Source organism: Varroa jacobsoni, unplaced genomic scaffold (genome assembly GCF_002532875.2).
Source record: "Varroa jacobsoni isolate VJ856 unplaced genomic scaffold, vjacob_1.0 scaffold_738, whole genome shotgun sequence".
Lineage (NCBI taxonomy): Eukaryota > Metazoa > Arthropoda > Arachnida > Mesostigmata > Varroidae > Varroa > Varroa jacobsoni.
In genome coordinates, this window is record NW_019213640.1 from 333,554 (window position 1) to 361,298 (window position 27,745).

The 27,745-nt window shown below is 40.5% G+C and overlaps 1 protein-coding gene and 2 long non-coding RNA genes across 4 annotated transcripts in view; 2 read left to right on the top strand and 1 right to left on the bottom strand.

The window, feature by feature from the left end:
- LOC111263138 (E3 ubiquitin-protein ligase AMFR) overlaps window positions 1–23,096 on the top strand; it is a 62,727-nt gene extending 39,631 nt beyond the window's left edge. For both annotated transcript variants that reach the window (XM_022837988.2, XM_022837987.2), the window contains exons 2-8: window positions 12,989–13,246; window positions 14,898–15,278; window positions 15,631–15,875; window positions 17,405–17,882; window positions 19,736–20,026; window positions 20,575–20,930; window positions 21,186–23,096. In XM_022837988.2, coding sequence (XP_022693723.1) covers window positions 13,001–13,246; window positions 14,898–15,278; window positions 15,631–15,875; window positions 17,405–17,882; window positions 19,736–20,026; window positions 20,575–20,930; window positions 21,186–21,222 — 2,034 coding nt within the window. In that variant the 5' untranslated portion in view covers window positions 12,989–13,000 and the 3' untranslated portion in view covers window positions 21,223–23,096. The remainder of the gene's footprint in view (window positions 1–12,988; window positions 13,247–14,897; window positions 15,279–15,630; window positions 15,876–17,404; window positions 17,883–19,735; window positions 20,027–20,574; window positions 20,931–21,185) is intronic.
- On the top strand, window positions 6,047–8,604 carry LOC147753111 (uncharacterized). The gene is made up of 2 exons (XR_015312175.1): window positions 6,047–6,228; window positions 7,950–8,604. It is a non-coding gene; the product is annotated as an uncharacterized LOC147753111 (long non-coding RNA).
- A 2,021-nt stretch (window positions 23,097–25,117) lies between the features above and the next one.
- On the bottom strand, window positions 25,118–26,186 carry LOC111263144 (uncharacterized). Its single transcript, XR_002682056.2, has 3 exons — window positions 26,109–26,186; window positions 25,725–25,847; window positions 25,118–25,310 (listed from the first exon to the last, which is right to left on the bottom strand). It is a non-coding gene; the product is annotated as an uncharacterized LOC111263144 (long non-coding RNA).
- Window positions 26,187–27,745: the final 1,559 nt, after the last annotated feature.

The window sequence follows — 27,745 nt, forward strand, 5'->3', positions numbered from 1 at the left end:
AGTGAATAGAATATGAAAGATAATGTTACGGGCATAGCGCTGTACTATATTGCAATCCCGTGACATCGCCGTACTACACAGAAAACCCGGCAGGATCGGTTCCGTTCAACATCAAGAGCCGTTTCTTTTATGGTAACCCTTACACACGGCACTTAGATGACGAATTCGCGTGCGGCTTGGGGCAACCACGAGACTTCTAACGCCAACGGTTGCGCAGTTTGAGACAAATAGATAGGCAGACGGACAGAAATGGTTATCGTCACTGTTATTGTTGTCATCGAAGATCAAAGGGGGCGGAGGCGTTTGTGACACTAAGCCTTTTGTCTATATATTTCGTCGGGTTAAATCGCCACGTTTATCGAGCTATTAACGTGCGTAAGGCTATTATTATTTCTTATCTTTATTATATGTGTAGATGCGTACGTACGCATATGAATATGACTGCTTCAATAAAAGCTATATTTTTTATTGACGTTCATTTGTCGAAATTGTATCATCTTTATCAACATAATAATGAAAATAACGTTTACGGACGTTGTTTGGCACAGTGCCCTGGGCGTATGTCAGGAACATTTTTTTCTTTTATCTATTCCTACGCATATGCGGATATTTTTTTACTGGCAAATTTCAGTTAGTGACCTTTTAGCATTCGGGGGAAAATAGCTTGGAAGTAGCTTAAAAAAATAGAAATATTTTCAACATGACTAAATGTTTATCGTTGCTTTATGTCGTTATAGACCTTGAGTTGATTTTCTTTTCTATGTTTCTCTAATTTTTTAAAGCTAGGATTTATCCCGTTTTTATCACTACAGTTGTTTACTCACTAGCCGATTTGTTTTTTCTGTTTTGGACATATCTCTTATATATATATATATATGAAAACAAATGCTAGTTGAAGCCAAAAGGCACATCCACTCTACAGCTCGAGTCCGAGATACAATCTTACGAACAGATACGGTAGTCGAACGAGCTTCCGAGCGGTCTATGACGGTTGATCTCCAGAAGACAATGAATTAGAAAAGAAAGTCGACTACTAGCGCCCATCTAATGTATGGTAAGATTAAATAAGCAGGTATACGATTATCTTCATGGTTCTTGCATACGTAATGTAATAATGAGTGGGCGCCAAACTGGTCGATTAATCAAAACCAATGAACGTATGTACTTCAATGCTAGGATCTTACCTACTAGATAGTTCGCTTTAGTTAATACCCAGCAGCTTTCTAAATTGTGTGCACCATTTCGGTGCTTTGAATCTTAATAACACAAAACGGAGAAAAATTTGCGATACGAAACATCTCTTACCGAAAATCAAAATCAACACGAAAATAATAAACGGAACGTACATAAGTCCTGTATGGTAACCAATGCCACATACTGAAAGAGACAGATTACGCGCATCAAGCAAGCTAACTAAGATCCAAATATCGATATCCTTAAAATATCACTTTTTCCATGTCAGTCGACCGGCTTCCTGCGGAACTTAAAATACTGGAGAACAGGCATACGCTCGGAAAACACTATAGCGTTATTATAGGATTCGACTAGTGGGCGCGATCATGTTTCGACGAGTCGTACCGTATCGAGTGCTCAAAAGATCTGAAGTGTTTATTAAGGGGAAAATAAACTGGATCTAAGAGTCAAAGGTCAGGTGGATATCGAAGCAAGGCTCAATATAATACATTTCTGTTACTTGGGGCAAAGTATTGCCTACAAATTGATCCGATATATCTGATTTATTCGGCAGGGACATCAAAGCACTGTATCCATTGCAGCTCTTTATCATGTTCCTTGTCGAAATGTTAGCAGCTAAATAAGTACCCTTCCATCTCCAAGTCTGTAGAATCGACTGTATTTTACTGTAAATAGCTAAGATGTGTCAAAATTTTCTATAGAACAGCAAGCTCCCGACTTTTTCTTCGGTCTCTTGGTCCTACCAAAGTAATCCTTGGATATGCCAAGAAGGCCATACTAACCTACCTAGTTGAATAGGATTCATTGAGACCTCGCGGAGGACGGACGTGCAGGTTTCCTACCTTAACTTGTAGATCCGATGCCGCCGTTAGGTGTTTGATCAGATGGAGGCCCTTACCAAGCTTTTTAACAAAATCATCAGACGAGCTCGTCAGTGGCACATCACCTCCGTCATCGGTTTTCATTCACATTTCGTATTTATGTTACACTTAACTTTCATTTATGCCACTGCAGCCGAACAGAAAAAGAAGTGAACATTAAAATAAGGTTTATGAAGTGGACTGACCGGATGTATTATAATCTTACCAAATTCTAGCCGTCTGTAGCAGAAGGAGTGTACATAGGGCATAGTGCACACTTCGCTGGTACGAAACCGACGGCCTATGACCTAGCTTGCTTGTATGATATACCGCAGCTCTCGAGGACGCCTCCGATAGCCGATTGTGGTCCCGGGTAAACGCTTGTGTCATAAAGTGAAAAGAAAACCGTTAAAAAACTTGTTACTTCCACGACGGGCAGCTTTTATGTTCACATTTTTTTTTTTTTTTTTATTTACATGAGTACTATTCGATTTAGCTTTACTATGTGTTGAAAGTGGGATGATATTGCTAAACATGAACGATGATTTAAATAAGTTTCTCTGCTATTATAATATTACAATAATATTCTTTATTGTAAAAGCTGGCGTTGACGTTTATTCTTAAAGTGAATAGCAGTTCTAAGGGAACGAAAGTTTTGGTCTAAGTTATTACCTGCGTTCTGTTCGCATACATCCAAGAAGACTGTGAATCTAAACTTAATGAAGCGCGTCACCTGAAGAAATGCTATTATAAAATATTTTCGTTGAACGCAACGAGCGTCGCGCCGGAAAGTGTTACCAGCGGCGTCAAATGTATTAGAAAACGCAAGCGTTAAAAATTCAACCTTGTAAATTTGTCTCTTCGTGCATACTTTGATTGGATGTATGATTGCGTCATAATAGCAACAGCTATGATGAGAAGAATGTAGAGTTTTCTTCTAATTAAAGAAGTTTATCGGTAATCAGTATTCGTCCGAGGTGCGATGAAGTAGGATCACATTGTTTGCTTCATATCTGTGTTTAGAAAAAACTCGATTGTCCAAATCCATCTCAGGATACTTCGTTCGTCAATTGAGATGCTGTCGTTTTAGACCGACACCCGATGGAAGCCATTGTCTTACAACTAATACACGTTCAAACGAGCCGCCTTATACACGATCTCTATTTCTTTCGAGAACAATGCCGTTCGAATAGCTCCCCATGACAAAAGGTGTTTGTTGAGAGAAAGAACGTGTTTTTGAACCTAAATCAGTTTAGCGGGCGTAGATACGCTTGTTTCTGCTACAGGCCAACGGTTTGCACCAATACAGCAGTCGTTCAACACCCAGATGTAAAATACAAGAAATGTGTATTACGTTGTGGTGGCGTTATTTTTTACCACAAAACAATACTTCAATACCTATGCGGCGTAAGCGTACTAATGACACGAATACTTATATGCTCATGCGTTCCTTTACGAGCATCTTTTCCTTTGTTTTTTTCTTGAACCAAATCTACGCTTTTTCCATTAAAGGGAAGTTGGATGGGGTCGTTATACAACGAACGAATTTACCTTTCCGCTCTATAAGGGAGCATTCAAAAACGACACAAACGAGATTTAAATAAAAGTATCTACAAAAAACGATATTTTATTTTACGAATCGTTATCTGTATAGAACAAGATTCCAACTACGTGGCACCGATGGTTAATGTGGGCTCGTCGGTGAAATCGGATAGTTCGAATAGACCCGATACCCAATCCATTTTTATTTGCAACCGTTTTTATGGTTCTAATTATGATTGTGCTTTGAAAAGAGTTTATTGGCGTCGCCACCGTCGAATTGTGTCACTGTGTATCTTCGGATCAGCAGGAACTGTCTTTTTTTTCTGGATACCGTTATTCCAACGTTGAAAGCCAATTTTTGCTGATCTTTTGAAGTAAATTACCGTCCGTTTTGCCCTTGTATTATCGTAAGCTGCTGCGGGACGTCATACGAATACGGGTTTGCCGCACTTAAGTTGTATCGTATTAGTTGGGTAAGTGAAAGGGATGGTTATGCCCTGCACGTGTTCGACAAAATCATGAATCGGCTTTGTTTCCGTGTAACAATCGTGGTCGACGACGTCATTGAAATTTCTGACGTCATTTATCACCGGTCGATCGGTAATGCCGGCTGTAGCGGCTATTGAAGAATAAAAAATAGTGGATACTACAAACAGGTTGGCTGTAGATTTATTGATTGATCGAGATCATCTGTCCACCAGTTGTTTGAAAGCTGGCGATTAGACGCTTCGCCAACCGTGAAAGATGCAAACTTTTCTACAGCCGAAATGTCAACATACATTTGACGAGATAGCTAAGAAGACAACTATTAGACCACGTGCCGGAGTAGCAGTTCGCGTAGGGAGTTGCCTTATCACATTTGTTTTCTGTTCGGCAGCTATCCAAAATCCTTTCCACGTCTTTCCTGTTGCTGAAAGTTGAAATTCTAAGCTTTCTAAGCTGCCGTTCTGAGTGCGTTTGATGGTGGTCAAAACTATCCACACGTATGTTTAGACGTATCTACATACAAGTAAATACATTATATAATTAATTGAAGAAGAAATAGGTACCTTCTCCAATAATTCTTTGGGTTTACGTTTACCCTATGTTAATAGATATATGCAGAGGGTACACGACAGCTACCATGAAACAGGCGGCAACGCACGTCTGTTCCGTACGAACTACTCGCTTAATATGTCCTTTGTAGGACGCATCGAAATCAACACCGTCGAACAAAACTCAAGTCAGGCATGGCACTAGTTCGTGCTCTGTAGCTACAATAAAATTCAGCGTGTAGGCAACAGCGACAAGAACGTACCGCGTTTACTGCGTGTCTTCTGATCTCCACGCTTAGCTGCTTTTCCCTGTAGCATTGTGAGGGGTCCACAGAGAAACTGCTCGCAGTGTTCCCCGTAACGGGCGCAAATGATGGCTCACGAACGACTCAAGCTGTTGCCTACATAATATCCGCAACGCAACGAAAAATGTCCCATTCAGTAACAGCAGTCGAAACGCTGCTCATTTCGCGGCCTCATCCGCAAATTGATTAGTACGAAAAACCACGTCTCCCACTAGACGCCCGAGCAAAAGTGAAGAGAGAGATCTTTGGGCAGCGTCGATAAATCTGCCTTTTCGTTAGGTAATTGTAGAACTTGTAGGGGACGATAAACGTCGTTGCAACTTTTCGTAGTATTCATACACACATCGCAATTATCGCTCGAAGGAACTTGGTGTGACGAATCAATGTTGACGACGACGAAATGGCTTAAGTCTTTCAAACAAACATACGTTACAGTTAATTATACTAGCTAGTATTATCGTCTTGGCAAAAAAAAGTGTTAAGCAAGAACAGTCAGCAATAACAGGAGCCGCAGCCGCATTAGGGGAACCCTAGTGGAAATTATTATGGCAATCTGTGGCGCGTTCAGTCACGTGCGTGACTACAAGCCATTTGTAAGCTGACTAGGAATATAGGAACACTGCCGAACGGGTTGAAAGCTAACGAAAACCCGCTTACACCAATGTTCAGTGTATTTTTTAGTATCTAAGATGTACATCACGATGAAGGTCCCCAATGCGTCGACCCTTCTTGTTTGTCTAATTGCATAGAGAATTTTATTCTAATGTCTACCCTGTCATGAAATAGAAAACGTTTACTAAGCTTAGGTAATCGTGATCTGAGTATACATACGAGGTACACAATGGAGCACGTAGGAATATATATTTTTTTCTTTTTTTTACATTTGGTTTGCAGAGGGGCGTTGCTTTATATGGCTGGCTGCGGCCAGCGCAAAACGCCGTGTGTCTACGTCCGGATCATCTAAACTTGAGCCATCGCGTGTGCCTAAGTTACACATTACTCAGTTTGCTGTAATTGTAGGGTAGTTGTTTAATTTGTACTATTTAAAATAGATTTGATATGTGAAAAATATCATTTTCTACATTAAATCTGGAGAATATGCTCAAAGCATTGTCCGATTCTGCCGTCCTCAATCGAAACCATAATTGAGGTGAGACAACGAGGTCGTTGGCTATTGTCGATTGCCATGCCACGCATCTGAGAGGCTCGGGGAGATATCTGGCTGGCAGCATTGATTGTTTATCTTTCGGACAGTGTTTCGCGTATTATCGATATCCCTAATATTCATGTGCTGTAAGTAAGGGCATGAGCTTGTAAATGTATGTATTAACTCATGTCTCTTCTTTGATGATGATGTTACCAGGCGGGAGCTTTGTTCGTAACGCTTGGACGTTATTGTTTATGTAAACCACGAATGTGTTTCTACCTGTCTTGGAATGAGTGTGTGAGGAATTGCCTGTTTGCTTTTCTTTTTTTGCCATTTTACATGTTCTCGTTACGATCTTATAGCGCGTACTTCGAGGAATCCCAAGTTGAGTTTACAGATAGCTCATTGTCGGTTTTATTCATAAACTTCCGTTGAAAATCTCTAGGTGTAGCAATCTTCTTTGTGGTCTTCAACCTTCTAATTCCTGCTCTTAAGGCTATTGCACTTGTAACGAGCTGTTCTGAAGTTGCTGACAAGGAAGCTGAAGGCTTACTTGTCCGGCCTTGTCGCCAATAATTAATTGATGTCATTAGCACCTTCGAGAGACGGAAACCTAACTGCCGAGCATTAATTTTCAGATCTAAACGATATAGTTAAAAACTATAAAAGTTAGTAACTATAGTTAAAAAAAACTTAGATGCTTTGACCCTTTGTATAACTCATAACGGTCCAACATATATATACAGAGGTGTTTTGTGAACTAACTTCTATTCATAGACAACTGGCTCAGCACCTACATTTAAATCAAGCGAACATCCATCTTCGCTCTTCGTTTTGCTAGTGTTATAGTAAGTTGTGCGCCTGTTGACTCTTATGGTATAAGCACTCTAGAATGCAGACACATGTCTTAATGGCTGGATACCGCCACAACTCGTCTATCGCAGTTATAAATTTGGTATCTGAAAACAGCTTACGCGTTATTTGTTGTTCTACCGTTCTGTTGCTGATGATATTTCGTTTGCTGCATAGATACGCGAGAGAGAATCATTTTTTCTGGAAGACATGCAATGCCTTTCGTGAGGCCTGACAATTATATGACCGTAAACATTAGACAAAGTTCGGCCTTCCGGGACGGAAGCAATCGGTTAATCAAGCGGCTTACGACAAAAGTGTTCCTGTTGGCAAGAAAGAGCAGTTACTTAGCAAGTTTGTTGCTAACGAGGCCATTGCCTTCCGGGCCTTTACGCTTGTGAGCGTCGACTTGCACTATTCGACAGCGAGATAAAGTCAGTAATAGAAGTGGCATTAACAGGAGTCTCAAGAGTATTGTTATTACTACAGAAATTTACTGGCTCGTTCCTCGTTCAACTTCAAACTGACTGATTTAAGTTTTTCTTGCCAGGAACAACAGATGAAGAATACTTAAAATAGGCTGGAGCCAGATCTTTCCATTGCAATCTGTTGATGTTGTGACAACGATGAGACTTGCCAGTTTAGTTGCATATACCAGAACGTATATATATATAAACAATCGTATTTCCTATAAGAACGGCAAAATATAAGGCGACCAATTTAAAACATATCAGGTAGTAAGCATACAAAGCAACAGATTAACTATATACATAAACTTTGGCTCCGTGCGAAGAACAGTAACGACGTTAGCAAAGCTGTTGTTAGCAGCGGCTCGAAACAATGATCCATCGTAGCGTTTCAAGCAATGACTCTATATTCAAACAGGTTCATATATAATAAATACCTAAGCAGATAGTTTCTAATTATGATACGAATTCATTACTGAATCAAACTCGATAGCTTAGCAAAGATGCTAAAGATTGCTACAAGTTTTTACTCTGTTGTCCTATTATAGGCTTATGATTGAGATCGTTTGCCGCTTAGGCGTTGATTGCCTCGTGGTCGGACTATAAGCTATCGTTCGCACTATGCTGTAACCAACATTACAACAGCAGCGTTAAGAGTCATAACACAAGACGAGTGCAAAAGTACGCCCACGTTGGTGTTTATGACGGCACGGGTGAACCATGCTTCAAAAAGGAAGAACACCGAAACTGAAGGGTGACTAGAAGGTTTAGTGTATCCCCTTTCAGCTACAAATAGCGATCCTCTTCAACGGCAGTGATGCATTCGACTGTTGGCAATCGTGCCTGTTCAAGCAAAGTTCTTTGCTTCGCGGCGGTGAGGCACAAGTTATTTCGTTCATTTTTTTCCGTCGGAAGAGCAACGTTATTCGGAACTGAAGTGCAGCAGCAACAGCAAGGAAACTACGATAGCCCACAGCCGGAAGGAAGCCCTTAAATATGACTTAAGTTATTGTTGATTGCTCAGAGCCGAGCATGGTGGTCGGGCAGCGGTAAGTTTACGAATGGCGCTGAAGGCAACCAAGCTGTTCATCGTCGCCCGCGAAGTTGTGCATTGCTCCCATGTTATCACCATTATCGGCATTTTGCTTCATCATCATTAAGTATCAAGATATGGAGCTGAGTAACTGACTGAGAAAAGAGAAAGCGAGCAGTGGTCGCAGCTTGTTTTACAGCCGACGCTGAATCAATTACAGATCGCCATAGTTGATGCTAGCTACTTCAATGGATTTGTGGATGAGCATGCAGGCTGGCGCACATATAAGCGGCTCTATTCGATTCTTTCGTCGTGTTTTTTTTTTTTTGCTAACTTGTGCTAACAACGCAGACAGCATTCATCTTCGGCGGCAGAACTACCATTGCTTTTATAAGAGCTTTTTCAGTAAGTTACGTCACGATCTTAACAATGGGGTTGCTCGGCAGACGATATGGGTGCGGGTCACTGGACGCGCATTACTGTCATGAATGATATTTTTATCGTAATAAGTTTGAAAACACCTTTACTGGCCGTGTCGAGTCGATGGAACGGAGGGCGAGAGGGGAATTGGGGCACAATACTTTAAGACATGCGTGAGCTGATATTATATAAGAAAAAGAAGACTGATAAAGTTACCCAGCGTAAGTTACATGTACGAGGCGTGCTTAGGGGGGAAATAAAAAAGAAGCACGAATTCGACGGGAAGTTCTGCTATGGTTTACTGCAGCGGCTATTGCTGCCGTTGAAAAGAGAAAAACAGCGGTAGGACATCTCATGCCAGATCTATTGGTCGAATGGCGTGGTGCCAATGCCAAAACTGCGCACGGTGTGGCCTTTCCGGTAAATATTGCCATTGCGACGAATTGTTGACCAAGAGATAAAATGTAATGTACGATGTTCACGCAGCAGATATTAAATAGCGTATCAGGTTTTGGGCGAGTAATGATTTTGCTTTATCTGTATCTATTTTTTTTTTTATCTTTAAAGAATCGTATAGACCTAGATGTATAATTTATATCTTATGTAACACATAAGTTCGCCATGATATCGTAGTCCTTCGAACTTTTCATAAAGGTATTTTGTAGTTTTTCTTTTTCTTTAGCACGTACTGCTGATCTCATTCAGATATTGATTTGTTAGCTTCGTAGCCACTCGATATTTTATATATATACATTATATTAAAATAGTTCGATTAAAATAGTCCTCACGTAATTCCCCGTGAACTCTAACTAGTTCCAGCACCACAAGTTAACTTCGGTCGAACTTAGTGGAATTACCCTTTGCTAAGTTCCTATTTATCTAATAGTGACTAACAATAATAAATTATATAATACGCGCTATACAAATACAGTAGTATTTCAACGCAAGGTTAAGCTTCTATGTAAATATGTTGGCACGCCCCGTGTAGGCAACCTCCATTGCGCTTACAGCCCCACCACGTAAGTGTATATTTCTCGTAGTTCCGTGAGCGACTGAGCGATACTCTATCATATGCAAATTAGCGGTCCAGGTACTACCTTAATTAAAGCATTGCTTCAGACAGCTGACTTCTCCGACCATAAAAAGATCTACCTTTTCAAGCCTCGTTTAGGACTCAGATCACTGCACGACCCTCAGTCTAGAAAGCGAACTCGTTGCCACTGTACCATATCTAACGATCCTGATTTACAAACCACTTCTGGCTAGTATCAGCGGTATTAAAGGGTTTACGTATCGGCGTCAACGCAATCGACGCCTGACCAGCTTGATCATCCCTAACCAATATGTGAATCACTGTTAAACGTCAATGTACTTCCTCAAACAGGAACGCTATACGATAAAGCAGTATAAATATCTGGGCTTGATTAGACGATGATACTTAGTATAGCCCATATGAATGTTACTACGAAGTAACATCTGGATTGTACGATAATACACGCAAGGTTTTCTGATTGAACAATAGAAACCCTGTAAGAATCAAAATCTATAAATAGTGGCATCATAACTACGCTCAGTTTCCGTATACTCATTTTTTTTTAGATGGAACTGCTGTGTACTGTATCTACGTAATATATACAGTATGCATAATACCGAATAATATTGACTGGCTGGGATCAACATGCGTTTTGAATGCAAAGTAAAGGCATATCATTGTTACCACACGGCCTTGCCATTGTGTACACCGGGGGTGCAGCAGTTACTTCTCATGCTTTCCATTGTCCCAAGGGCTGAACAGCATCCAATCAGTAGGGCACAGTTTCGCATTTGCAATTGGTCGCACGGGCCAACTACGCAATCGATGGCGTCTCGTTGTCCTCTAACTTGAACCCATTTTACGTTTAACTTCAATCAATAGAATCCCATTTGAATGCTAAAGGCGAGATGTAACCTGCCCGATCTACCAGAAATACGTGACACGAAGGATCTGACAGCAGTGAATTTATTTTTTAACAACCTACATCGAAAATAACACAAATGCTGTTCGATGTCTTCTTCCAGTGACTGCCTTGTTCACGCTTCTAACTTCACTCCATTCATCTGATCATTGTTCTTATTAAAGAAGGTTGCACAGGGGAATCAGAAGACAAATCTATCAGTTTTCGATGTTGATTGGTTAAAGTTTTTTCAGACAGCTCAGCCGGCTAATCGAAACAAAAGGATCGTTTTATAGGCAGGTGAACCTTTGTACCTTAGGCGTTAAAGGACAAACGTCTTAATCGAATGGAGGCGTCCTAACGCTAGTCAATCCAATTAATTGCACAAACTGCCGAATGTGTTATTACTTTCTGTTTTTCTTACAACGATTGAATCGTATCTTTCATATAGCAGTAAATTTATAGAATCCGTGCTCTTGTTGACAGTAATAACAAATAACAGGTTGTAGCAGAACGACGTGTATTGATTAATCATGAATAGTCGAAAAAGTTAAGATATAATTTACATTTGATGAGGTACTCTGTTTCTAGCTAGCACAGGTCCTAGGAACAGAAGCACTCCAGGCGTCAAGGACGCTTATTTATCAGGCGAGTGTTAATTGTTCATAAAACAAGGCACGTAACGTAGGTATGAAAAAACGGCTGGAATGGTACTACGAACTCGACAATCTTCTGTATTGAGCACAACCTAAAACTCATTGTTATATCGTAACTTTTGTCAACTGGGCCTTTCTCTTTTGCGTTATGTTGTTAAAGATTGTATCTAAATAAAAACAGATATCTCAACGTATTCTGTTTGGACACTCCAAATGCCGATCCTAGTAGTCATGATTAATACTATACACGTATCACTAACCGCGATTAAAGCCATGACGAGTTCCCACACCCCAGATATCTTGTTTATAATTGTGACAACGGTATCTTGATAAAAGCACGAGTGAGTGTGTCAACGTTCTCATGTCGAAGCTTGTTGAGCCTCCGCCCAATAGAGCTCCGTACACAGTACTCCGATGAATTCAAATCTGGGATTTTTAGCCACCATAGGTGTTTATCCAAAAACAGGAAACCAGTTCTGCAGTAATCGGCCCATATGTGCTAATGCAGTATCTTGTCGGAAGCTCTATAATTACCAGGAAATTCAGCTAGCCACGATTGCATAACAATTGATAAAATTTGCGGATGAAGGTTTTTTAAAAATGCGTTTGGTTTTCTGTAAGACGTATGGTTATATAACGTTTCTTCTTGAGGGTACACCACTCTGAGTATGGAATGTATCCAAAACATTTTCAAGTGGCGACAATTTGCTCCTTCTCAAAATAGGCACATTCTCTAGATAATGAGCAGGCCTACTAGCTTTTCTGGAACTTATTCTTACATCTAAGATACAAAATAAAAAGCAAAAGTGACTTGCTGCTTCTATTCAGGAAAGTTGACTCATAAACAACACCGGTCAGATGTTCTACTTTTTGTCCTTAGGTATTATTTCTTTGGACTTAACAACAAAGAATGTATGCCACAATCCGCGGTATCTCACACACTATTCCCAGATAAACTTTATTTACTGTAGCACTTAATTTTGTACTTTACACTGTTCCTTATCCTGTAGCAGAGTCTGCTTCTGCAGCGGTATGCTCATTTGCGACGCGTATACTGCGGATTTGGGGTTCATCTCATCATCTCGGCGGTGGTCCGTCCAGCGCGTGCAAAAAAACAAAAACGAGCTGATTTTTGCGTAGATTCCGAGCATCAATATTTGTTTTTTTTTGCCACAGTGACGTTGTTGCGAAGGGAACTGGCTTTTATCTGGTACCAGGAATAGCTGATGAACGCATGCTCGTTACTACAAACAACCCACCGAACTGGGTCCCAGTTTAGATGCCGTACCCTTTATATAGTATATAATAATCGTTTACCCCTGCGTTAGCAAAAAAGAAAACCACCCGGCAGCTGTTGAAAATCGCTTACGTACGATTACAGCATAATTGTGCTTTAGATTATACGTAATTGGCTATTGGCCAATTAGTTACTGGCTTCACTGGACTTGATCATCCCGACTAAACAGTACTTTTTACGTGCCTTGTTTTCATTATGTATACTTTTTATATATCTTTTTCTTTTATATACCGTTTTCTCTTTTCAGACGGTAGTTAACATGGCGTACTGCATATTAGGATTGCTGGGGAAGTTTATTCATTTAGTGGTATTTGGCCAGCTACGGATCTCCGAGGAGCAGCATCTGAAAGACAAGTTTTGGAATTTTGTCTTTTACAAATTCATCTTTATCTTCGGGGTCCTGAACGTGCAGCACGTCGAACAGGTTATCGCGTGGGTGGTGTGGTTCTCTTTACTGGGATTTCTGCATCTCATGACAACGCTAAGCAAGGACCGCTTTCAATATGTAAGTTTTCTTGGGGCACTACGGAGGTCTACCGGAGAATGCATGCACCTAACAATATATGTCGTTTTGCTTTTTGACTTAACACTAGGCTAGATGCCAAAGTATGAAGGGTGGACGACGATCAGTCGTTACGCGATTAGGAAATATTTAGTTTGCTCGTCCTGAGCTAGGTTTCAACCCTAGAATTAATGAGTACTGATGCGCGCTAATTATCTTCTGTTCATATACTTAAGCTGTTTGTGCTAGAAGTATTGAATACGTGTATCGTCTATGTTTTACAAAGGGATAGATTAATAGAACTGTCTCTGCCGAAATGACTATCCTAATTAATGTTGGTTCAATTGAACTCAAGAGTACTGCCATTTTGTCCGTCCACAGATCAACTAAAATTCCATTCTACGCAATGCGTGCAACGTAATTTTTTACAAGCGCTATATAATTAGGACCGTTTGGCATTGTCCGTCCCATAAGAAAAATAACATTCAGGTAAAATTTTATCGAAAATGCTTTTAACCGTCTGCTACCATTATTATTGTGTGTATGAATGCAGGGTCGCGTATTTGTTCACTAAGGGTACACCTATTGTATATTCTATATGTTCTTGTATTATTCTGTCGTCTTTTACACAGGCTAAAATGTTAATCTGAATCAAACACACTGGAAAGCAGACATCCTTCGGTATTGAGTCAATAGCCATTCTTATCTAGAAAAGAAAATCCAAACAAATCAATATTATAATAGGAACGCATTTTCTTCGTGGCAAGTTGAATGAAAGTCAGTTAAAAATCATAGGACATCCAGCCATGCCACTATGCGAATGATTCGTCTGGTCCGCGCAGATCGAGGTAACGTAACAGACACGCATCATATGATTAAACCCTGTGCAGACGCGGTAAGGTTCCGGGGGAGGCTTATTGCTATCAGGATATTAAGATGAAGTAAGGAACGGATCAAAGATCACTCTGTTGCTACATCAGCATATAATTTGGACCGAAAGCAAGCACGGTGGCGGTGGATAGATAGGATTAGCGTTAAAGGCAAAACGAACATTTGAAACGCAGGCCTTCCGTGCACGGCCACATGTCTTTTGGCATTACATCCATATATATTACACAGAACATACGAATCAAATATGAATTCGAAAGCATTCCTGGAGTAAACCACGGTTAACTGTTCGGCAAAAAAATTAACACATTACCCATACCCAGTTCACCATGATTAAACTTATCGTTCATTCGTTAGATTGCACCTATTGCAAGTCGCAGGAGGGTTGAAATTGCGAAAGTGCCCCATGATCGACTTGACGGCTAGCGACTAAGTCATACGTTAGCTAACAAGTACCAAGATATCTTACATCGTCGCCTGATCTCGTAAGCGGGTACATATATCTATCTTGTAAGGGGCAAGAATCCCTAGGGCAGCTTGGACTGGCAGTCCTTTCCATGAACCTCATTTAGATCTAATACCTACTTAAGTGTAATGCATATGATTCCCTACATAGGGAGCATTAACTAAAGCTAGAGCGTGGCAGGAGTTCATCGATGTTCATGTAGGGAAGTCACATCCTGACTCTCTGAGGCAGGCGAAAGCGTTGTAGTGGTAAGATGTTCCGTTAAGCAATTATAATCTAACATTTGTCTTTCTATTCCAGTTATCTTTTTCGCCGTCAGTTCCTGTTGGGGCGCACGTCCGCCTCGTCGGGCTACTTAGCTGTATACAGGCGGTATGCGCGTTATGCTTTGGCGTGTGCATGTTGTGCGGAATTCGCTACGGAGTTCACACGTTCGCATTGATGCTAGCCGAGGTGGCGCTTGTGGCTTTAAACGCTGGTTACGTTTTGGCGCGATACGTTTACGTACCTCACGCGTCAGCAGGGGCTGGAGCAATACCTCACGAAGTGGAAAGCGGCAAAGGTGATAAGGCTGGCGTTGCAGGTGGAGCTGGTTTTGGTGCATGCCCCGTTTACTATACGGAACTCGTCTTCGAATTAGCCACACTTGCTGTCGACTTTCTTCACCATTTGCATATGCTGGTTAGTACGAGACGTTTACGTACGAGTACGACCCGATGAAATTCGAGTGGAATATATTGGTATTGTCATATTTCCACATATGTTAAATCGGATCGAATGCGCAAAAAAACAACATGGCGGCGCAAATTTTTTGACAGCAGAGAAGAGCTAGCTCACTTGACAGCGTGGTAATATCCACTTGAGTTTTCTTTTTTGCTATTTGACAAAACGGAAAATGCTAATCCTCAAACTGCCAGAGAACGTTTGTCTCATTTCATTATACACTATGCATGCCCATATTATGATGAACGCTGTTGGCACATGAATATTGCCCGACGGTCGTGACATTTTTGTACAATTCCCTTTCGCTTAGGTGTGGACCAATACAATGTTGTCAATGGCTAGTTTAGTGATCTCAATGCAGCTTCGTTGGGCATTCAACGAAATCCGACGGCGGGTCCTGAAGCACCGAAACTACCTGCGAGTCCTTCGTCACATGATGGTCAGCTATCCTATGGCGGCAGCGTCGGAACTCCGCGCAGCTGCCGACAATTGCGCCATCTGTTGGGAGTTAATGCTTTCAGCACGGAGACTTCCCTGCGGTCATCTGTTCCACAAGTGGGTGATTCATGATGGCAACAATAGGTAACTGTTAAGAGTACTTACCAATCGATGTTTTAAACAGCGGCCTTCGAGTGGAGGTTAGCAGGGCCCGCTGCGCGTTTCATCACAATCGTTTATGTCTTTTCAACAACGCCAACAACCATTTACTATGTTATTCTATATAAGTATTATTATTTTTTTTTTTTATATAGCATTTTCGGGCGTGTGAGCCACTTTTTCCGTTTAGTTACCCCATACTTGACTTAATAGGAACGAATTTCGAGAGACACGAATCGTATCCGTTCAAATTGGGTCCTCAACACGAATTGGCGCATTTCAAAAACATCTTCAGAAATCAAAGACACGTTCGATGCAAGTGGTTAGTCCAACCTTCTTTGACCATAGCTATATAAATAGTGAAATAGTATAGAAAAATAAGCCAAAATACCCTTTTCAATTTTAATGCTTTTTTAGCGTGAAATACGTCAAGCGCTATCGCTTCGTTTAGTATTTTTAAAGAACCTGTAGGTTTACAGATACCGGTGTCATTGGCAGTTTTAGGTGGTTGCGGAATACATTTTGATTTTTGAACAGAGCAACGATATCAGGCCGTCAAAGGATTAACGGTTATGGCGACCCCCGTCGAATGTTCTTCATATGACAACACCTATTTTGCCTAGTAAATCCTCTAAGATTTTTTTCCATTTCAGCCTATGCTTATCTGGCCAAGACAAATGGTAGAATTGCTATGTTTTACTTTGAAGTGCCTGTTTACATCTCTACAACGGTTCCGATGGTCTGATCAATGAATAACCCATTTGTTCCCATTATTATAGGTGGTATGTTTGAGGCAGGGATAGGTGCGAGCAAGATAGTAATATTAAATGGTCAATTAACAACCATTAACACTATTGTTTAAATAGGAACTTTTCAATACAAAATAATACCTGCTGGGCCTGGTGGTTTCCTTTTTGCCATCATTTTACCCAAGTGTAGTTTCGCAGCAATTAATAGCTGACCTACCTCGATGTCTTCTTGTATAGATGTTATTGTATCCGAGCGTTCGTCCTGTTTTTGTCGCTGTTACCCTTCTATATTTGTTTCTTTGGCTGTAACTGTACGTGTTACTATGTAAAAAACACTGGTTATAATAATGGGATGTTACTATGTTAATATAATTTTACCTTATCAAATTCTATGGATAAATGTGTTGATCGATTATTGTGTATCGCCAGTACAATAATATGCCGTTTTTGGAAAGTACTAGATTGACTCTACTTCAACACGTAGCTTTGCATAGAACAGGTTAACCAAAAAACACGCAAATATTGTAAACTGGATCTGTGATGAGGCGAAGGAAAGTAAATTGGCGCTGGTTAAAGCGAGCTCTGAAGCATCTTCAAAAAGCTAGGTAGTCAGGTCAGCTTAGCCATAACGATCGTGTTCACGTTGTCTCCCACCTTTGCCGTGTTTTGCTATTATTTCTGTGTGATTTCTTTTTTATCGCCATTTCTACCGTGTCCAATCACCGATGCCCTCTACAGTGCGTGCCTTCGTTCGTGGCTGGAGCAGGACACATCGTGTCCGACGTGCCGTCTGACTCTACAGTCATCTGATAGTCCCTCGTCATCGGCTTTCTCTGACCGGAGTTCACTATTTGGTGCTCTTACGCTGAGTTCGCTGAGGGTCGAAGCTGAAGCCTCGCTGAGGCCTACAATGCCGTTACCAGCCAGAAGCCATACGCAGCATCTTTCCGTTGCCGACAGTGCGACAGTAGGCTCGTCCCAACATTTTCGAGAATCAGATGTTGTGGAGTCTCGAACGACAACCGTAGAACCTCAGCAGCAGCAGGCCGCCACGACTAATCATCATCTGTTCACGTTTGATGGCTCTCGTTACTTCAGTTGGCTGCCGTCCGTATCGCTTGAAGTGTCTCATTCAAACCTACTTCGACCAGCACCTCAGGCTTCAACTTCGCCAGTTGACACGGTCGGAATGGCGCGCCATGTCAGCTCGATATCGGTAAGCTTTTATAGCGCTAGTATTATTCTGGGTGACATTATTAAAACGTTAACTTCCTCGAGTTAACATTGCCCGTTACTTATTGTGACTAAGGGAGTAGTTGGTTGACAGTAATTAACCACACAAGGCGGATACGTATTTCCATAGTGTGATATCTTTTTTTTATTTTTTCGTGCTAGTACCATGTTGATGTACATTCAGAATGCACGGGGAGGTCATACAAACCTAAGACGCTTGTAGAAGCTGCGCGATCCGACATGGCACTGTATGAAGCGGTTAAAATAGGACGCCTCTCTACAATGTTTTACCCCGCTCGAAAGTCACACAGTTCCATAGTTGCTAAACATTTTTGATGTGTTCAGTTTGTAACGAGTTACGTAACTTAAAATGTCATGGCGTTAACTTCATTTTCGGACAAGCTTGTTTCAATAACTAACAGCATAGGGAAATGACAATAGAGCATAAAAATGAATTGAAGCCAGTCTAGGCCCTTTAATTATTTTGAAAACACATCAGTTTCTAGTTGAACTTACTCACAATACCTCAATCAAAGATCGTAAGTCTCTAGGCAAATGTTGTGTTCTACGGTCGAAAAAATCTACATTTTTACTTAGCTCGTTTTGCCCCAACTTAATACATGTTTTTTGGCAAAAGTAGCCCCGATACGTTTTAATTATTGTTAACGATATTTATTTCATGTAGATTAAAATAGACTCTCACTAGCCAAATTTCAACATTATAAACGCAATCTAGAAGCAGTACGAACTACATGAATACTCTTGTTTATTCAAAAATTTCGCCAGGAAGTGCAAAAAGATATCATAAAACTTATTGAAATAATACGCTATATTTATTAACATGAAACTCACTATGAAATACTATTAGTTTTGTGTTGGCATTTTGAACCACCATACGGGTGATCGGTTTAGCTACACATATTACCAAGTCATGGAGTGATGAAGATGCTGTTTCTAATGAGAAACTATTAAGAAATTATTGTGAGACCCAGATGCTATAATTTATGCAAACATGTGCCATCCAACAAAAAACAAAGCGGGGGGGTAAAACCGAGGACATTCTAGTGTAACGAACTCAAGTTGAGAGTCAACTTAGATTTTCTTGTTTCTTTTTAGAAAAAAAAAAAGCTCAGTCATAATATTTAATCAGTGGACTTGTTGACGGCATAGGTTTCTACTCATTAAAGAGATGCTGTTAGTGGAGAACGAACAAAATTGACAGTACATATCTAACAATTAGTGGATTTTGGCGTTGTTAACCACAGTAAACTACAAATCACACTGCCCCCATTTGCCCGCCTGACATAATTGTACCACCCTGTGTGTTAATCTTACACCAGATGGTCTATTCTTCATAAAGCTATATACACCTAAAAGGTTTTTTGCTATCTAAACGCTAGGATGAGTAATATTCTCTTCTGAATAGATTTGGCAGGCCCACGTCAACTCGTGGTGGAACCCCAGACTAATTCATAACTACCCATTTGCTATAGCATACGATTTAAAAGCATCGAACATTTGATGCATAGTGATTTAATGACTCTTCGAATCATTGCAGTGGGGTTTTTCATGAATCGAAATCAGCTTCCCCTCGTCAATAGCACTACTTGATAAGTGCATCAGGACAGCAATTTTGTGAGGATTATATATCCGTATATTTCTAGTTTAGGCTTATACTGTTGTACGATGTCTTTCACATAAATTTCTTTGTATGTATTATTGCCATCAGAAAAAAATGCACAAAAAACTCATTTCCTGTTACAGCCTCAGTTGGCGAGGTTCTCCCTCAGTTTTTGCGATTTATTTCATGAAAACCTCACCCTGTTCATTGGACAGGTTGGTTCGTCACGGGAGATGGCATCGACCACTTCAGTCGTTGCTGAAGTGGCTGAAGGTGTTCGTGAGTATCCGTTTTCGAGCCCAACACGGCGCTCTTCCCGATCAGCCACTGGTCAACAGCAAAAGCGCCGCCATCCACTGGAACTCAGTGTGGGCCAACCATTGCGTTCCCCTCAGCGGACGCAGAGAATTCAGCGAACTCTGCTGCGACCGCAGCAGCAGCACCTGCCACAAACACCGCAGAAGTTCCAGCAACGTCCGATACCCCTCCATCGGCTCGTTCCAATTGTACGTCAGCAACAGACAACTCTGAATAAAACTAAAATACTAGATAACGGAATGGGCCATAGAATTTTATTCGAATGTTAATAGAAAAGTAGTTGTTAGAGAAAGGCGTAAATGTATTATGTTATTCAGCAGCAGCTTTAGTTGAATGGGATTGAGTTCTTAATTTTTTCAGGTCTGTAGATTTACAAGTACGAAGATGCATCGGTAATTTTGTTCGTAAGCATTTTTGGTATTAATTAACCCTATTAAATCTGACTGGAGTGTCGGTACGAGCAAAAATAATCAGGATGTCAAAATGTAACGGACACATATCAATAGGAGGCGTTCTAAAGGCGCAGCCTTAGGCTTATATTATGGGCTTACACTTCTGCCCGTGAGAAAATGGTGAAGAGTTCAGACGCCGCCCCAAATGTGGGAGTCATTCTTACAAATGCAATAAATCCCTTTATATTGCAAATCTTCCCGCTGGCTAGGGCAAAAAAATCTTCAACCCTCAAAGTTGCTGTGTTTCATTATTAGAAGTTCATCATTTACGTTTGTACTTGCAGCTTCATGCCAACAGTGAAGGAGACATGACAGCGAATCAGGGCTTTAAAATGTCGTCGGGCGTTGGGACCCAACGCGGCGATCTCGACCGACCCCGGCCTCTGCCGTTCGACTGCAAACAACTCTGGACCTGTCTCGAGTCTTCTTCATATCAGCCCACATTAAGCCCAGGCGGCCAGGTCGCAGGTCAAAATCAAGAGACGCGTGGACTGCTTGTACCTATGGACGAAGACAAAGTGCAGCCGATTATGGGTCAGCGGGCCGAGGGAATGCGCGAGTCATTAGTGACTGCCAGTGCCGCCATTAGATATCGTCGTGTGCACCAGAGAAAACTGGATCTCGTCGAAGCGTCGCGCAGGTCTGCTGCTTAGCCCATCTTATCTCAGTTTGACTGTTTGCTTCTGATAGAAATATACCGATGTATTTACGCATCATAAGATAATTTCTATATCTTACTTGCTGTAGCTGTGCTAAGTGTTGGTGGGAATGTTTCAGAGGATTGCATAAACATACCGCATGTGTTTCTATTTTATTCTGCTTATTATTTATTATGCGATAAGGTTCCTGAAATTGAGTTCGTGCCTTAAATTGACATCTTTGTCCACGTTTCCAGGAAATTTCTCGAGCGTGTTGAGAAACAACAGTCTTGATCGCAACAAGCAGAATTAGCTCATTCTCGTCAATCGTCATACCGCCCCATGTGTAGATTACGGAAGCGAATTACCGGAAAGAACCGTCCAGCCGGAAACATTTGGGAACAATTCAAATTAATGAAGTTCAACAAACGTTCAATGCCAGAGCATACGAAAACTCATACTCGACTATCTAACTGTGCAGCAAGATATCAGTAAAGCTTTATAGAGAGGAAGAAAAAGCCCACTCCAACATCGCAGTAGAATTGTCCATTGGCTATCCAGACGTCGGGTTTAGGGGCAAGCAAGTGGCCGACCGTCGATATGCTTCGACCCAAAGATGTCCAGCTTCCTGCTAAGGATACCTTTAATCTTGACGGTTTAACCACAGCGAACCTGAATTATTGGAAATGTTAAAGAAGACAAGCTATACAACGGAATTAGAGAATCCTAAATAACCAGGTTAACGTCTGCCACTGCTCCCTTGTGAGACGACAGACTAATGTAGCGGCAGTTACTCGATACATTATCAAGTACTTAATATATATACGAATATATATATATATATATATATATAGAACACATTTGGACCCCAAAAATTTATAATCTCAAACTTCTTATCATCTAGCAATTGTGGTCACGTGTGCCTTAATTCAATCTGAATTAATCTAAGATATAATAATAATAATAAAAAAAAGATAAGATAATCTAAGAAATCTAAATGGGTGTGTATATAGGTAAACCTTTATTAGTGGCCGTCGGTTCTTCAAAAAGGTAGTAAAGGAAAAGTGAGAAAAATCTTCAAATAATTGAGCATAGTAGTCTGATAATACAAAGCCGGCAGATGTGAGTTAGGCTTACTTCGAAAATGGCTTTGTTGTCTGTAGAAGAAGATCAATGAGGTAACACGTATACCGAAATAATTACTCATTTTGATATTTAAAATGTCGAGAAAGTTGTCTAGACCGCTGATGCTGAGCGTGTAGGGCAACAAACGGCGTAGCACCGATTCTGAGGTCGAGTGTGTAGCTTCGTGGGCAATGGGAGCTCACCGTTGATTCGGATATGTCGTCTAATATAATTGTGAGTCTGAGATGGGGCCGGCTATTCGGTCAGATCAATTTCTGTCCAGAGGTCGATCCAAACAGTAATCTAGCATTAATATATGTACTGAGTATAATATCTTGACTGTAATATAATATATATACCAGTATGTAACATCGTATCAAAGGGGTCAGTCAATCAGATCATTCAATGACAAATAGGCGACGAACGACAAAAACAAGCTATTCCGATAGCTTAAATAGACGGAGCAGATTATTAAGTGGGTGATCTAAGGAAAAACTTCTAATCTACATGAAAGAAAACCAAATTATTTCTACAAGCAGCAACAAATATTCTTGTAGCTAACAAATGCGACATAATAGAACTTCAGTAATATTAATAACGCTAGTGAGAGGAAGACCAATAATCATAGTAATAGTAATAAGAATGACAACGCCTAAAACGTACCATTGCCATAATACTGAATGCGCGAATCAACCATATGAACATATACATACGTATGACGTAATTTACTCAGTCCAGCCACGATGTTGGAGTTGGGTCTGGTTTATTTGGCTGACAAAATCTATGACACATAAACGAGCGATTTCAGTTTGTCGACACGACGTTAGCGGAAAAACCGGATCGGTGGCCTGACACGCATTCTTCTAGGTTATAGATATTGCCTAGGTGCACCTACTAGCACAACGTAGAAAGAGGCTGAAAGAAAAACGCCTAAATGGGCGTATGAGATTATTGCACGCACTCAATAAGTGAGTCTTAAAAAAGGAAAATTAATAAAAACACACGTGAAGATATCGAATAGCTAGCTATACGTTGTCCCATAATCATTGATCGTCTCGTCTTTTTTAGGTACGGTGGTACTATATGGTGATGTATCAAGTAGATTTCGATGAACCATTTTCTTTATTTATGTAGATATGCCATAGGTACGTGCTGTTGGCGGAACACGAAATAGCAACTTTTATCAGTTTTTTACTCTGTGTTTTATTGTACAGTTAAAATCGTTGCTTTTGCGCTAGTTTCTTCTATGTACTGTCGTTCGCAATAACCATACAACTCTTACTGCCCTTTTTCTTGTCTCAGTCGAATTTCTCGTGATGTTCTCATATCTTCGAGGCCGTGAAGTGGTAGCATTGGAGGCTACTGGTTTGGTGACTCGATAGCCACAGGTTTTTTTATCAAGGGCTGGCAGTCACGTAATTTTACTAAGAGGTAAAATCTGGGCACGTGGATATCAAGCTATGTAGTTTCGAAATGATGAGTCTATCTCGCGCAAGGCATAAAGAGCATGAAGAGTAGCTTATAGATCTACACAATGCTTTTCATTGCTATTTGGTTAGATACTTGTGCTGCTTTAAGCCTTCGATTTTATTCTAATCCATCCTTAAAAGTACCCTTTTCAAAACTCAGTCATTGCCATTTTTAAACAACCATCCATCCCTACTGTATATATATATATATATGAAGTGTTTTACGAGGGAATAGAGAGTGTGCTATGACGTTCCTAGCTAGGGTACGGCCACTGATTTGGCCTATGGCCACTTGTCAATAAAATTATCAATATTAATGATCCGATTGGTCCATAGATAGCTCCACCGTATTTACGGACATCAGTATTCTCATTCCACAAGTATGAGCATCGCTTTGGTAAGTAAACGAATTAATTGCTCGTATGCGTATGTTCAAATTACGAACTTATACTTCCTCTATTCAAGCAAACATATGGTGTCGCACGAATTTATGGTGGGGCCCAAATTAGCCCCTATCTATCTATCTAAATAACTCTATGTGGGCGAAATTAGTGGAAATAAATATTTGTTTTTATCCTATTTTCACGTCTGAGTCCCTAAAACTCCTAGGTACCAATCGGCGCGGTGGTTTCGACGACTGACTTCTTCAAGCAGAGAGTTCGTACCATCGGAATACAGTACAGGTCTAATAAAAGAAAATTAGGCTTCTAATTATAGCTCTACCCCTTTCTATCAACTCGCATTATTCGAATCTAACTCTCATATAAACCTTAGGATTGTAAAAGAAAATAGTTTACTATTATCGCTATTTCTTGTTACGCAGGAGTGAGCTGCATCTGGCCATATTAGCAGAAATGCATTGACAATCAACCCCAACCATACCTGTTTTTTTTTTTTTTTTTTTTTTTTTTACTATGGAATCGACAGTAAATTGTGCCGGCAGAGTTCCATTAATCTTTCGTGAATAACTTATACAAACACAGGTGCAAACAGGCCAAGGTTCGGTACTGGATTCCGTCAGTTTCTCCAAAACGCGCACTGAAAGCCAAAAGGCAAACAATTTCTGTATCAAATATATGTTCCATTCTGGAATATTTTACATGTAGCCAAATTAACTATTTTCACCCTTATGCTTCCTGATTTCTTGGGTACATAGATAGCACCGTTTGAATAGAAGACATTAAGCAAGAAATCGTATGGCCAATAGAATTCAAGCCAGCACTGATATACTTTTTGTTTATTGAGGGGTTATGGTACTACTATCGGCTGAAATGGTTGTTGATCAATGTTTGTATAGTTACCGTCAAACAATCCAACAGGAAACTTTAGCATACTGAATGTACCGCTAACATCTAGTTCAAAATCCCATTTGGCCAACACTGACTTCTCTGAACTACCCGTGTGAGCCGTGACACTGGGTCATTTTTGGGCATCGAGCCATAGACTTGAAATGTAAAAGCAACTCAAGCCACCCTTAACAGCCTAAAATATAGTTTTTTAGTGTGCACAATCAAAAAAGAAGGTTCTAATCAAATCATTAATCAAAAACAGAGAGACACTTAGTAGAAGGAAACTAGTAAACAAGAGACAGCCGGTCAATTTGGAGTCCAACTTCCGCCGGTGAATTATTGAAATACACAGCATTCATATTTATTGATCGTCTGTAGATATAACAGCTCAGTAGTTCCTACGAGATGCAGTAGGTTCGGATTATCCTGTCGAATAGAGAAGCCTCTACGTTCAGGTGGGCAAGTTTGCATCCCTGCAACCGTACATGCCGCCATCCACCTGCGATAATATTAATCAAGCTTTTAACTTACTAAAACTTAATTATAGGGAATTAATATAAGGGCTGTTGTGCTACAGTTTATGAACGCCCTTGCCATCGACTTGTGCTGACGCATCAACAGTGTTGTCAAGCCAGCACCTCCTGAGATAGGTTGACCATTTATCGATTTGCAAAACTGAAATTAACGGGGCAGTCAACTCCGCGCCTCGATAAATAGCTAAAATTCAACAAATTGTGTCGCAGTACACTATGAATATATTTTATTTATAAAATATTGTGAATCCGTGTATTTTGTTCTATTCTGTACACTTTCAGAGGATATTAGTTATATATTATTAGAGAAATGCGTAACAAAGCTTATCGACAGCATTGCCATCTGTATCCTCTATTTTTTTTTATAATTAAACGTTTACCTAAGGCCAAGGAGCGGCGGCCTACAGCTTGGAGTGGTTTGACACACTGTTACTGATATGCTGGGATGAGCGCTCAATCTCGCAGCCGCGCGACCTCGTCGTTTATAGTAAAAGTTGGCCGATCTTGCAAGTATGATGAATATGTTAACACTAGAAAGTATCGTTGCGTCATATGCGCAATACTACCCCTAAATTGTTTCCACCCACTCCAATCAGCAAGACGAGGGGAGAGCTTTTTAGATTCATTCAATTACTAACCCATTAGTAAAATATGTCTATAATTGCTATAATAATAACATTAGAATGCGGAACAATTTATAGGAGCCTAGAAGTTCAACATCCCATCAAAACGTCATGTAACTTATGTATGCTTTTAAAACTTACATTTTTCTAATTTACGCAACTTGCATGTGTCGATGTACATTAGAATGCTATGACAGGAGACTCAGATCAATATCTCTTAATGACCCTGTCTGAAAATAAGCAATGCTATAATAGTTATGATAACGCCTGAATCTTATACGTGGAAAAAGAGCTATATTCTCATGTCTGTGTTACCTTTATAGGGCCTATAAGTTAGCGTATTCTACCTGCTCGTTACACTAGAGTTACGCAAGCAGACGTGTGAGGTATCTTCAAAAATAAATTTCATATCTAGTTACTTCTGGAAGTATTAAGCATCAATGGCTGTGGCCAGGATCATTTCGGCTTTATTCCGCGACGTGCGAATGTTTCGAGTTCCAGTTATAGGTAAGTTCCAACGCAGTACATTGCGACCCATGATAGGAGTTTAGCTGCTTCGCACCTATAGGCCAGTATGGTTAGCCAGTGAAAAATGTGCCTACAGACCCTACAAACAAAATGTTCAGACCTAAAATTTTGTAAATTTTCGATTCTTTTAGAAAAAACAAAAGAAAGAAAGAAAGAAAGAAAGAAAAACATGTCGATTTTGTGGAAAGCCGATACGATGAAGGCGTATAGACCGGTATGTTAAGTGATCGATCAAGCTTTTCTAACGTTGAACTGACGTAGACAAGTCAATACATCCATTTACTGAATCACTGTATGGGCACTGGGCACGATAGCCGAACGGCGTCAAACTGTAAACTACCACGCCTGACCTCTGGAGTGGGTGTCACTTAGTCTATGAGTAATATAAGCTTAATAATAATAATAATAATTTAAATTGTTTCGTTCTATAGAAAAAAACAGGACGGAGTGGCATGGATATGTGTAAATTAACAATGACTAACTGCGTCAACGTTGTCGAGAGTCACGGTACAACAGACAGTATTGGTAATAAACAGAAAAGTGTGCAGTATGATCCTTGTGTCATCTTCATTGTTGCGCGTTGATTACGTTTCATGAGACTGTTACTACTACGGCTGAAACCACGTGGGATGCCTCTTCAAGCCAACAATAAGAGGCACGAAGATTACAAGCAAGCATGTAACATATTTGAAGAGACTGATTTGAACAATATCTAGGTATCTCTTTTTCGAAGCAGCGTTTGCCGCAAGCACGGCAAACTTTCAGTTTAGCGATACAGTTTATTAGCTGTGGTTATCTTTGCACCTAGTTCCATGCGAGTAGATTCTCTGCGGATAAATTTATGATCGTCTTGAAATTGAAGCGAATTTTTTCCGTCCGTGACGTAATCAGCCGGCCGTTTTGACAGAGGAAAAATACTATAGAAGACTTCTCTTAGCGACAGTCCTTGATATCCTCGTGGTATCAGGCGACATTGGCACCTCGCGCGCCTCAAGTGATTCGGTTAGCTCAAAGAACTTGTTCGCCGTGTCCATTCGGAATAGTACTTTTCAAGTATAACGACGAAGTAGACTGACCACCCGATTATGGGGTGCACCTGGCTCCATTATGAAGCAATGATAAGCTTTTCATCAGGACGACACTGTGATAACAAAGAAATGAAAAAACATATAGGAAATGGTGAGCGTCAGCGCATATCCTGCAAATCCAATTAGAGAGGGCTTTCGATTTGCGTACGCCCTGTTCGGCAA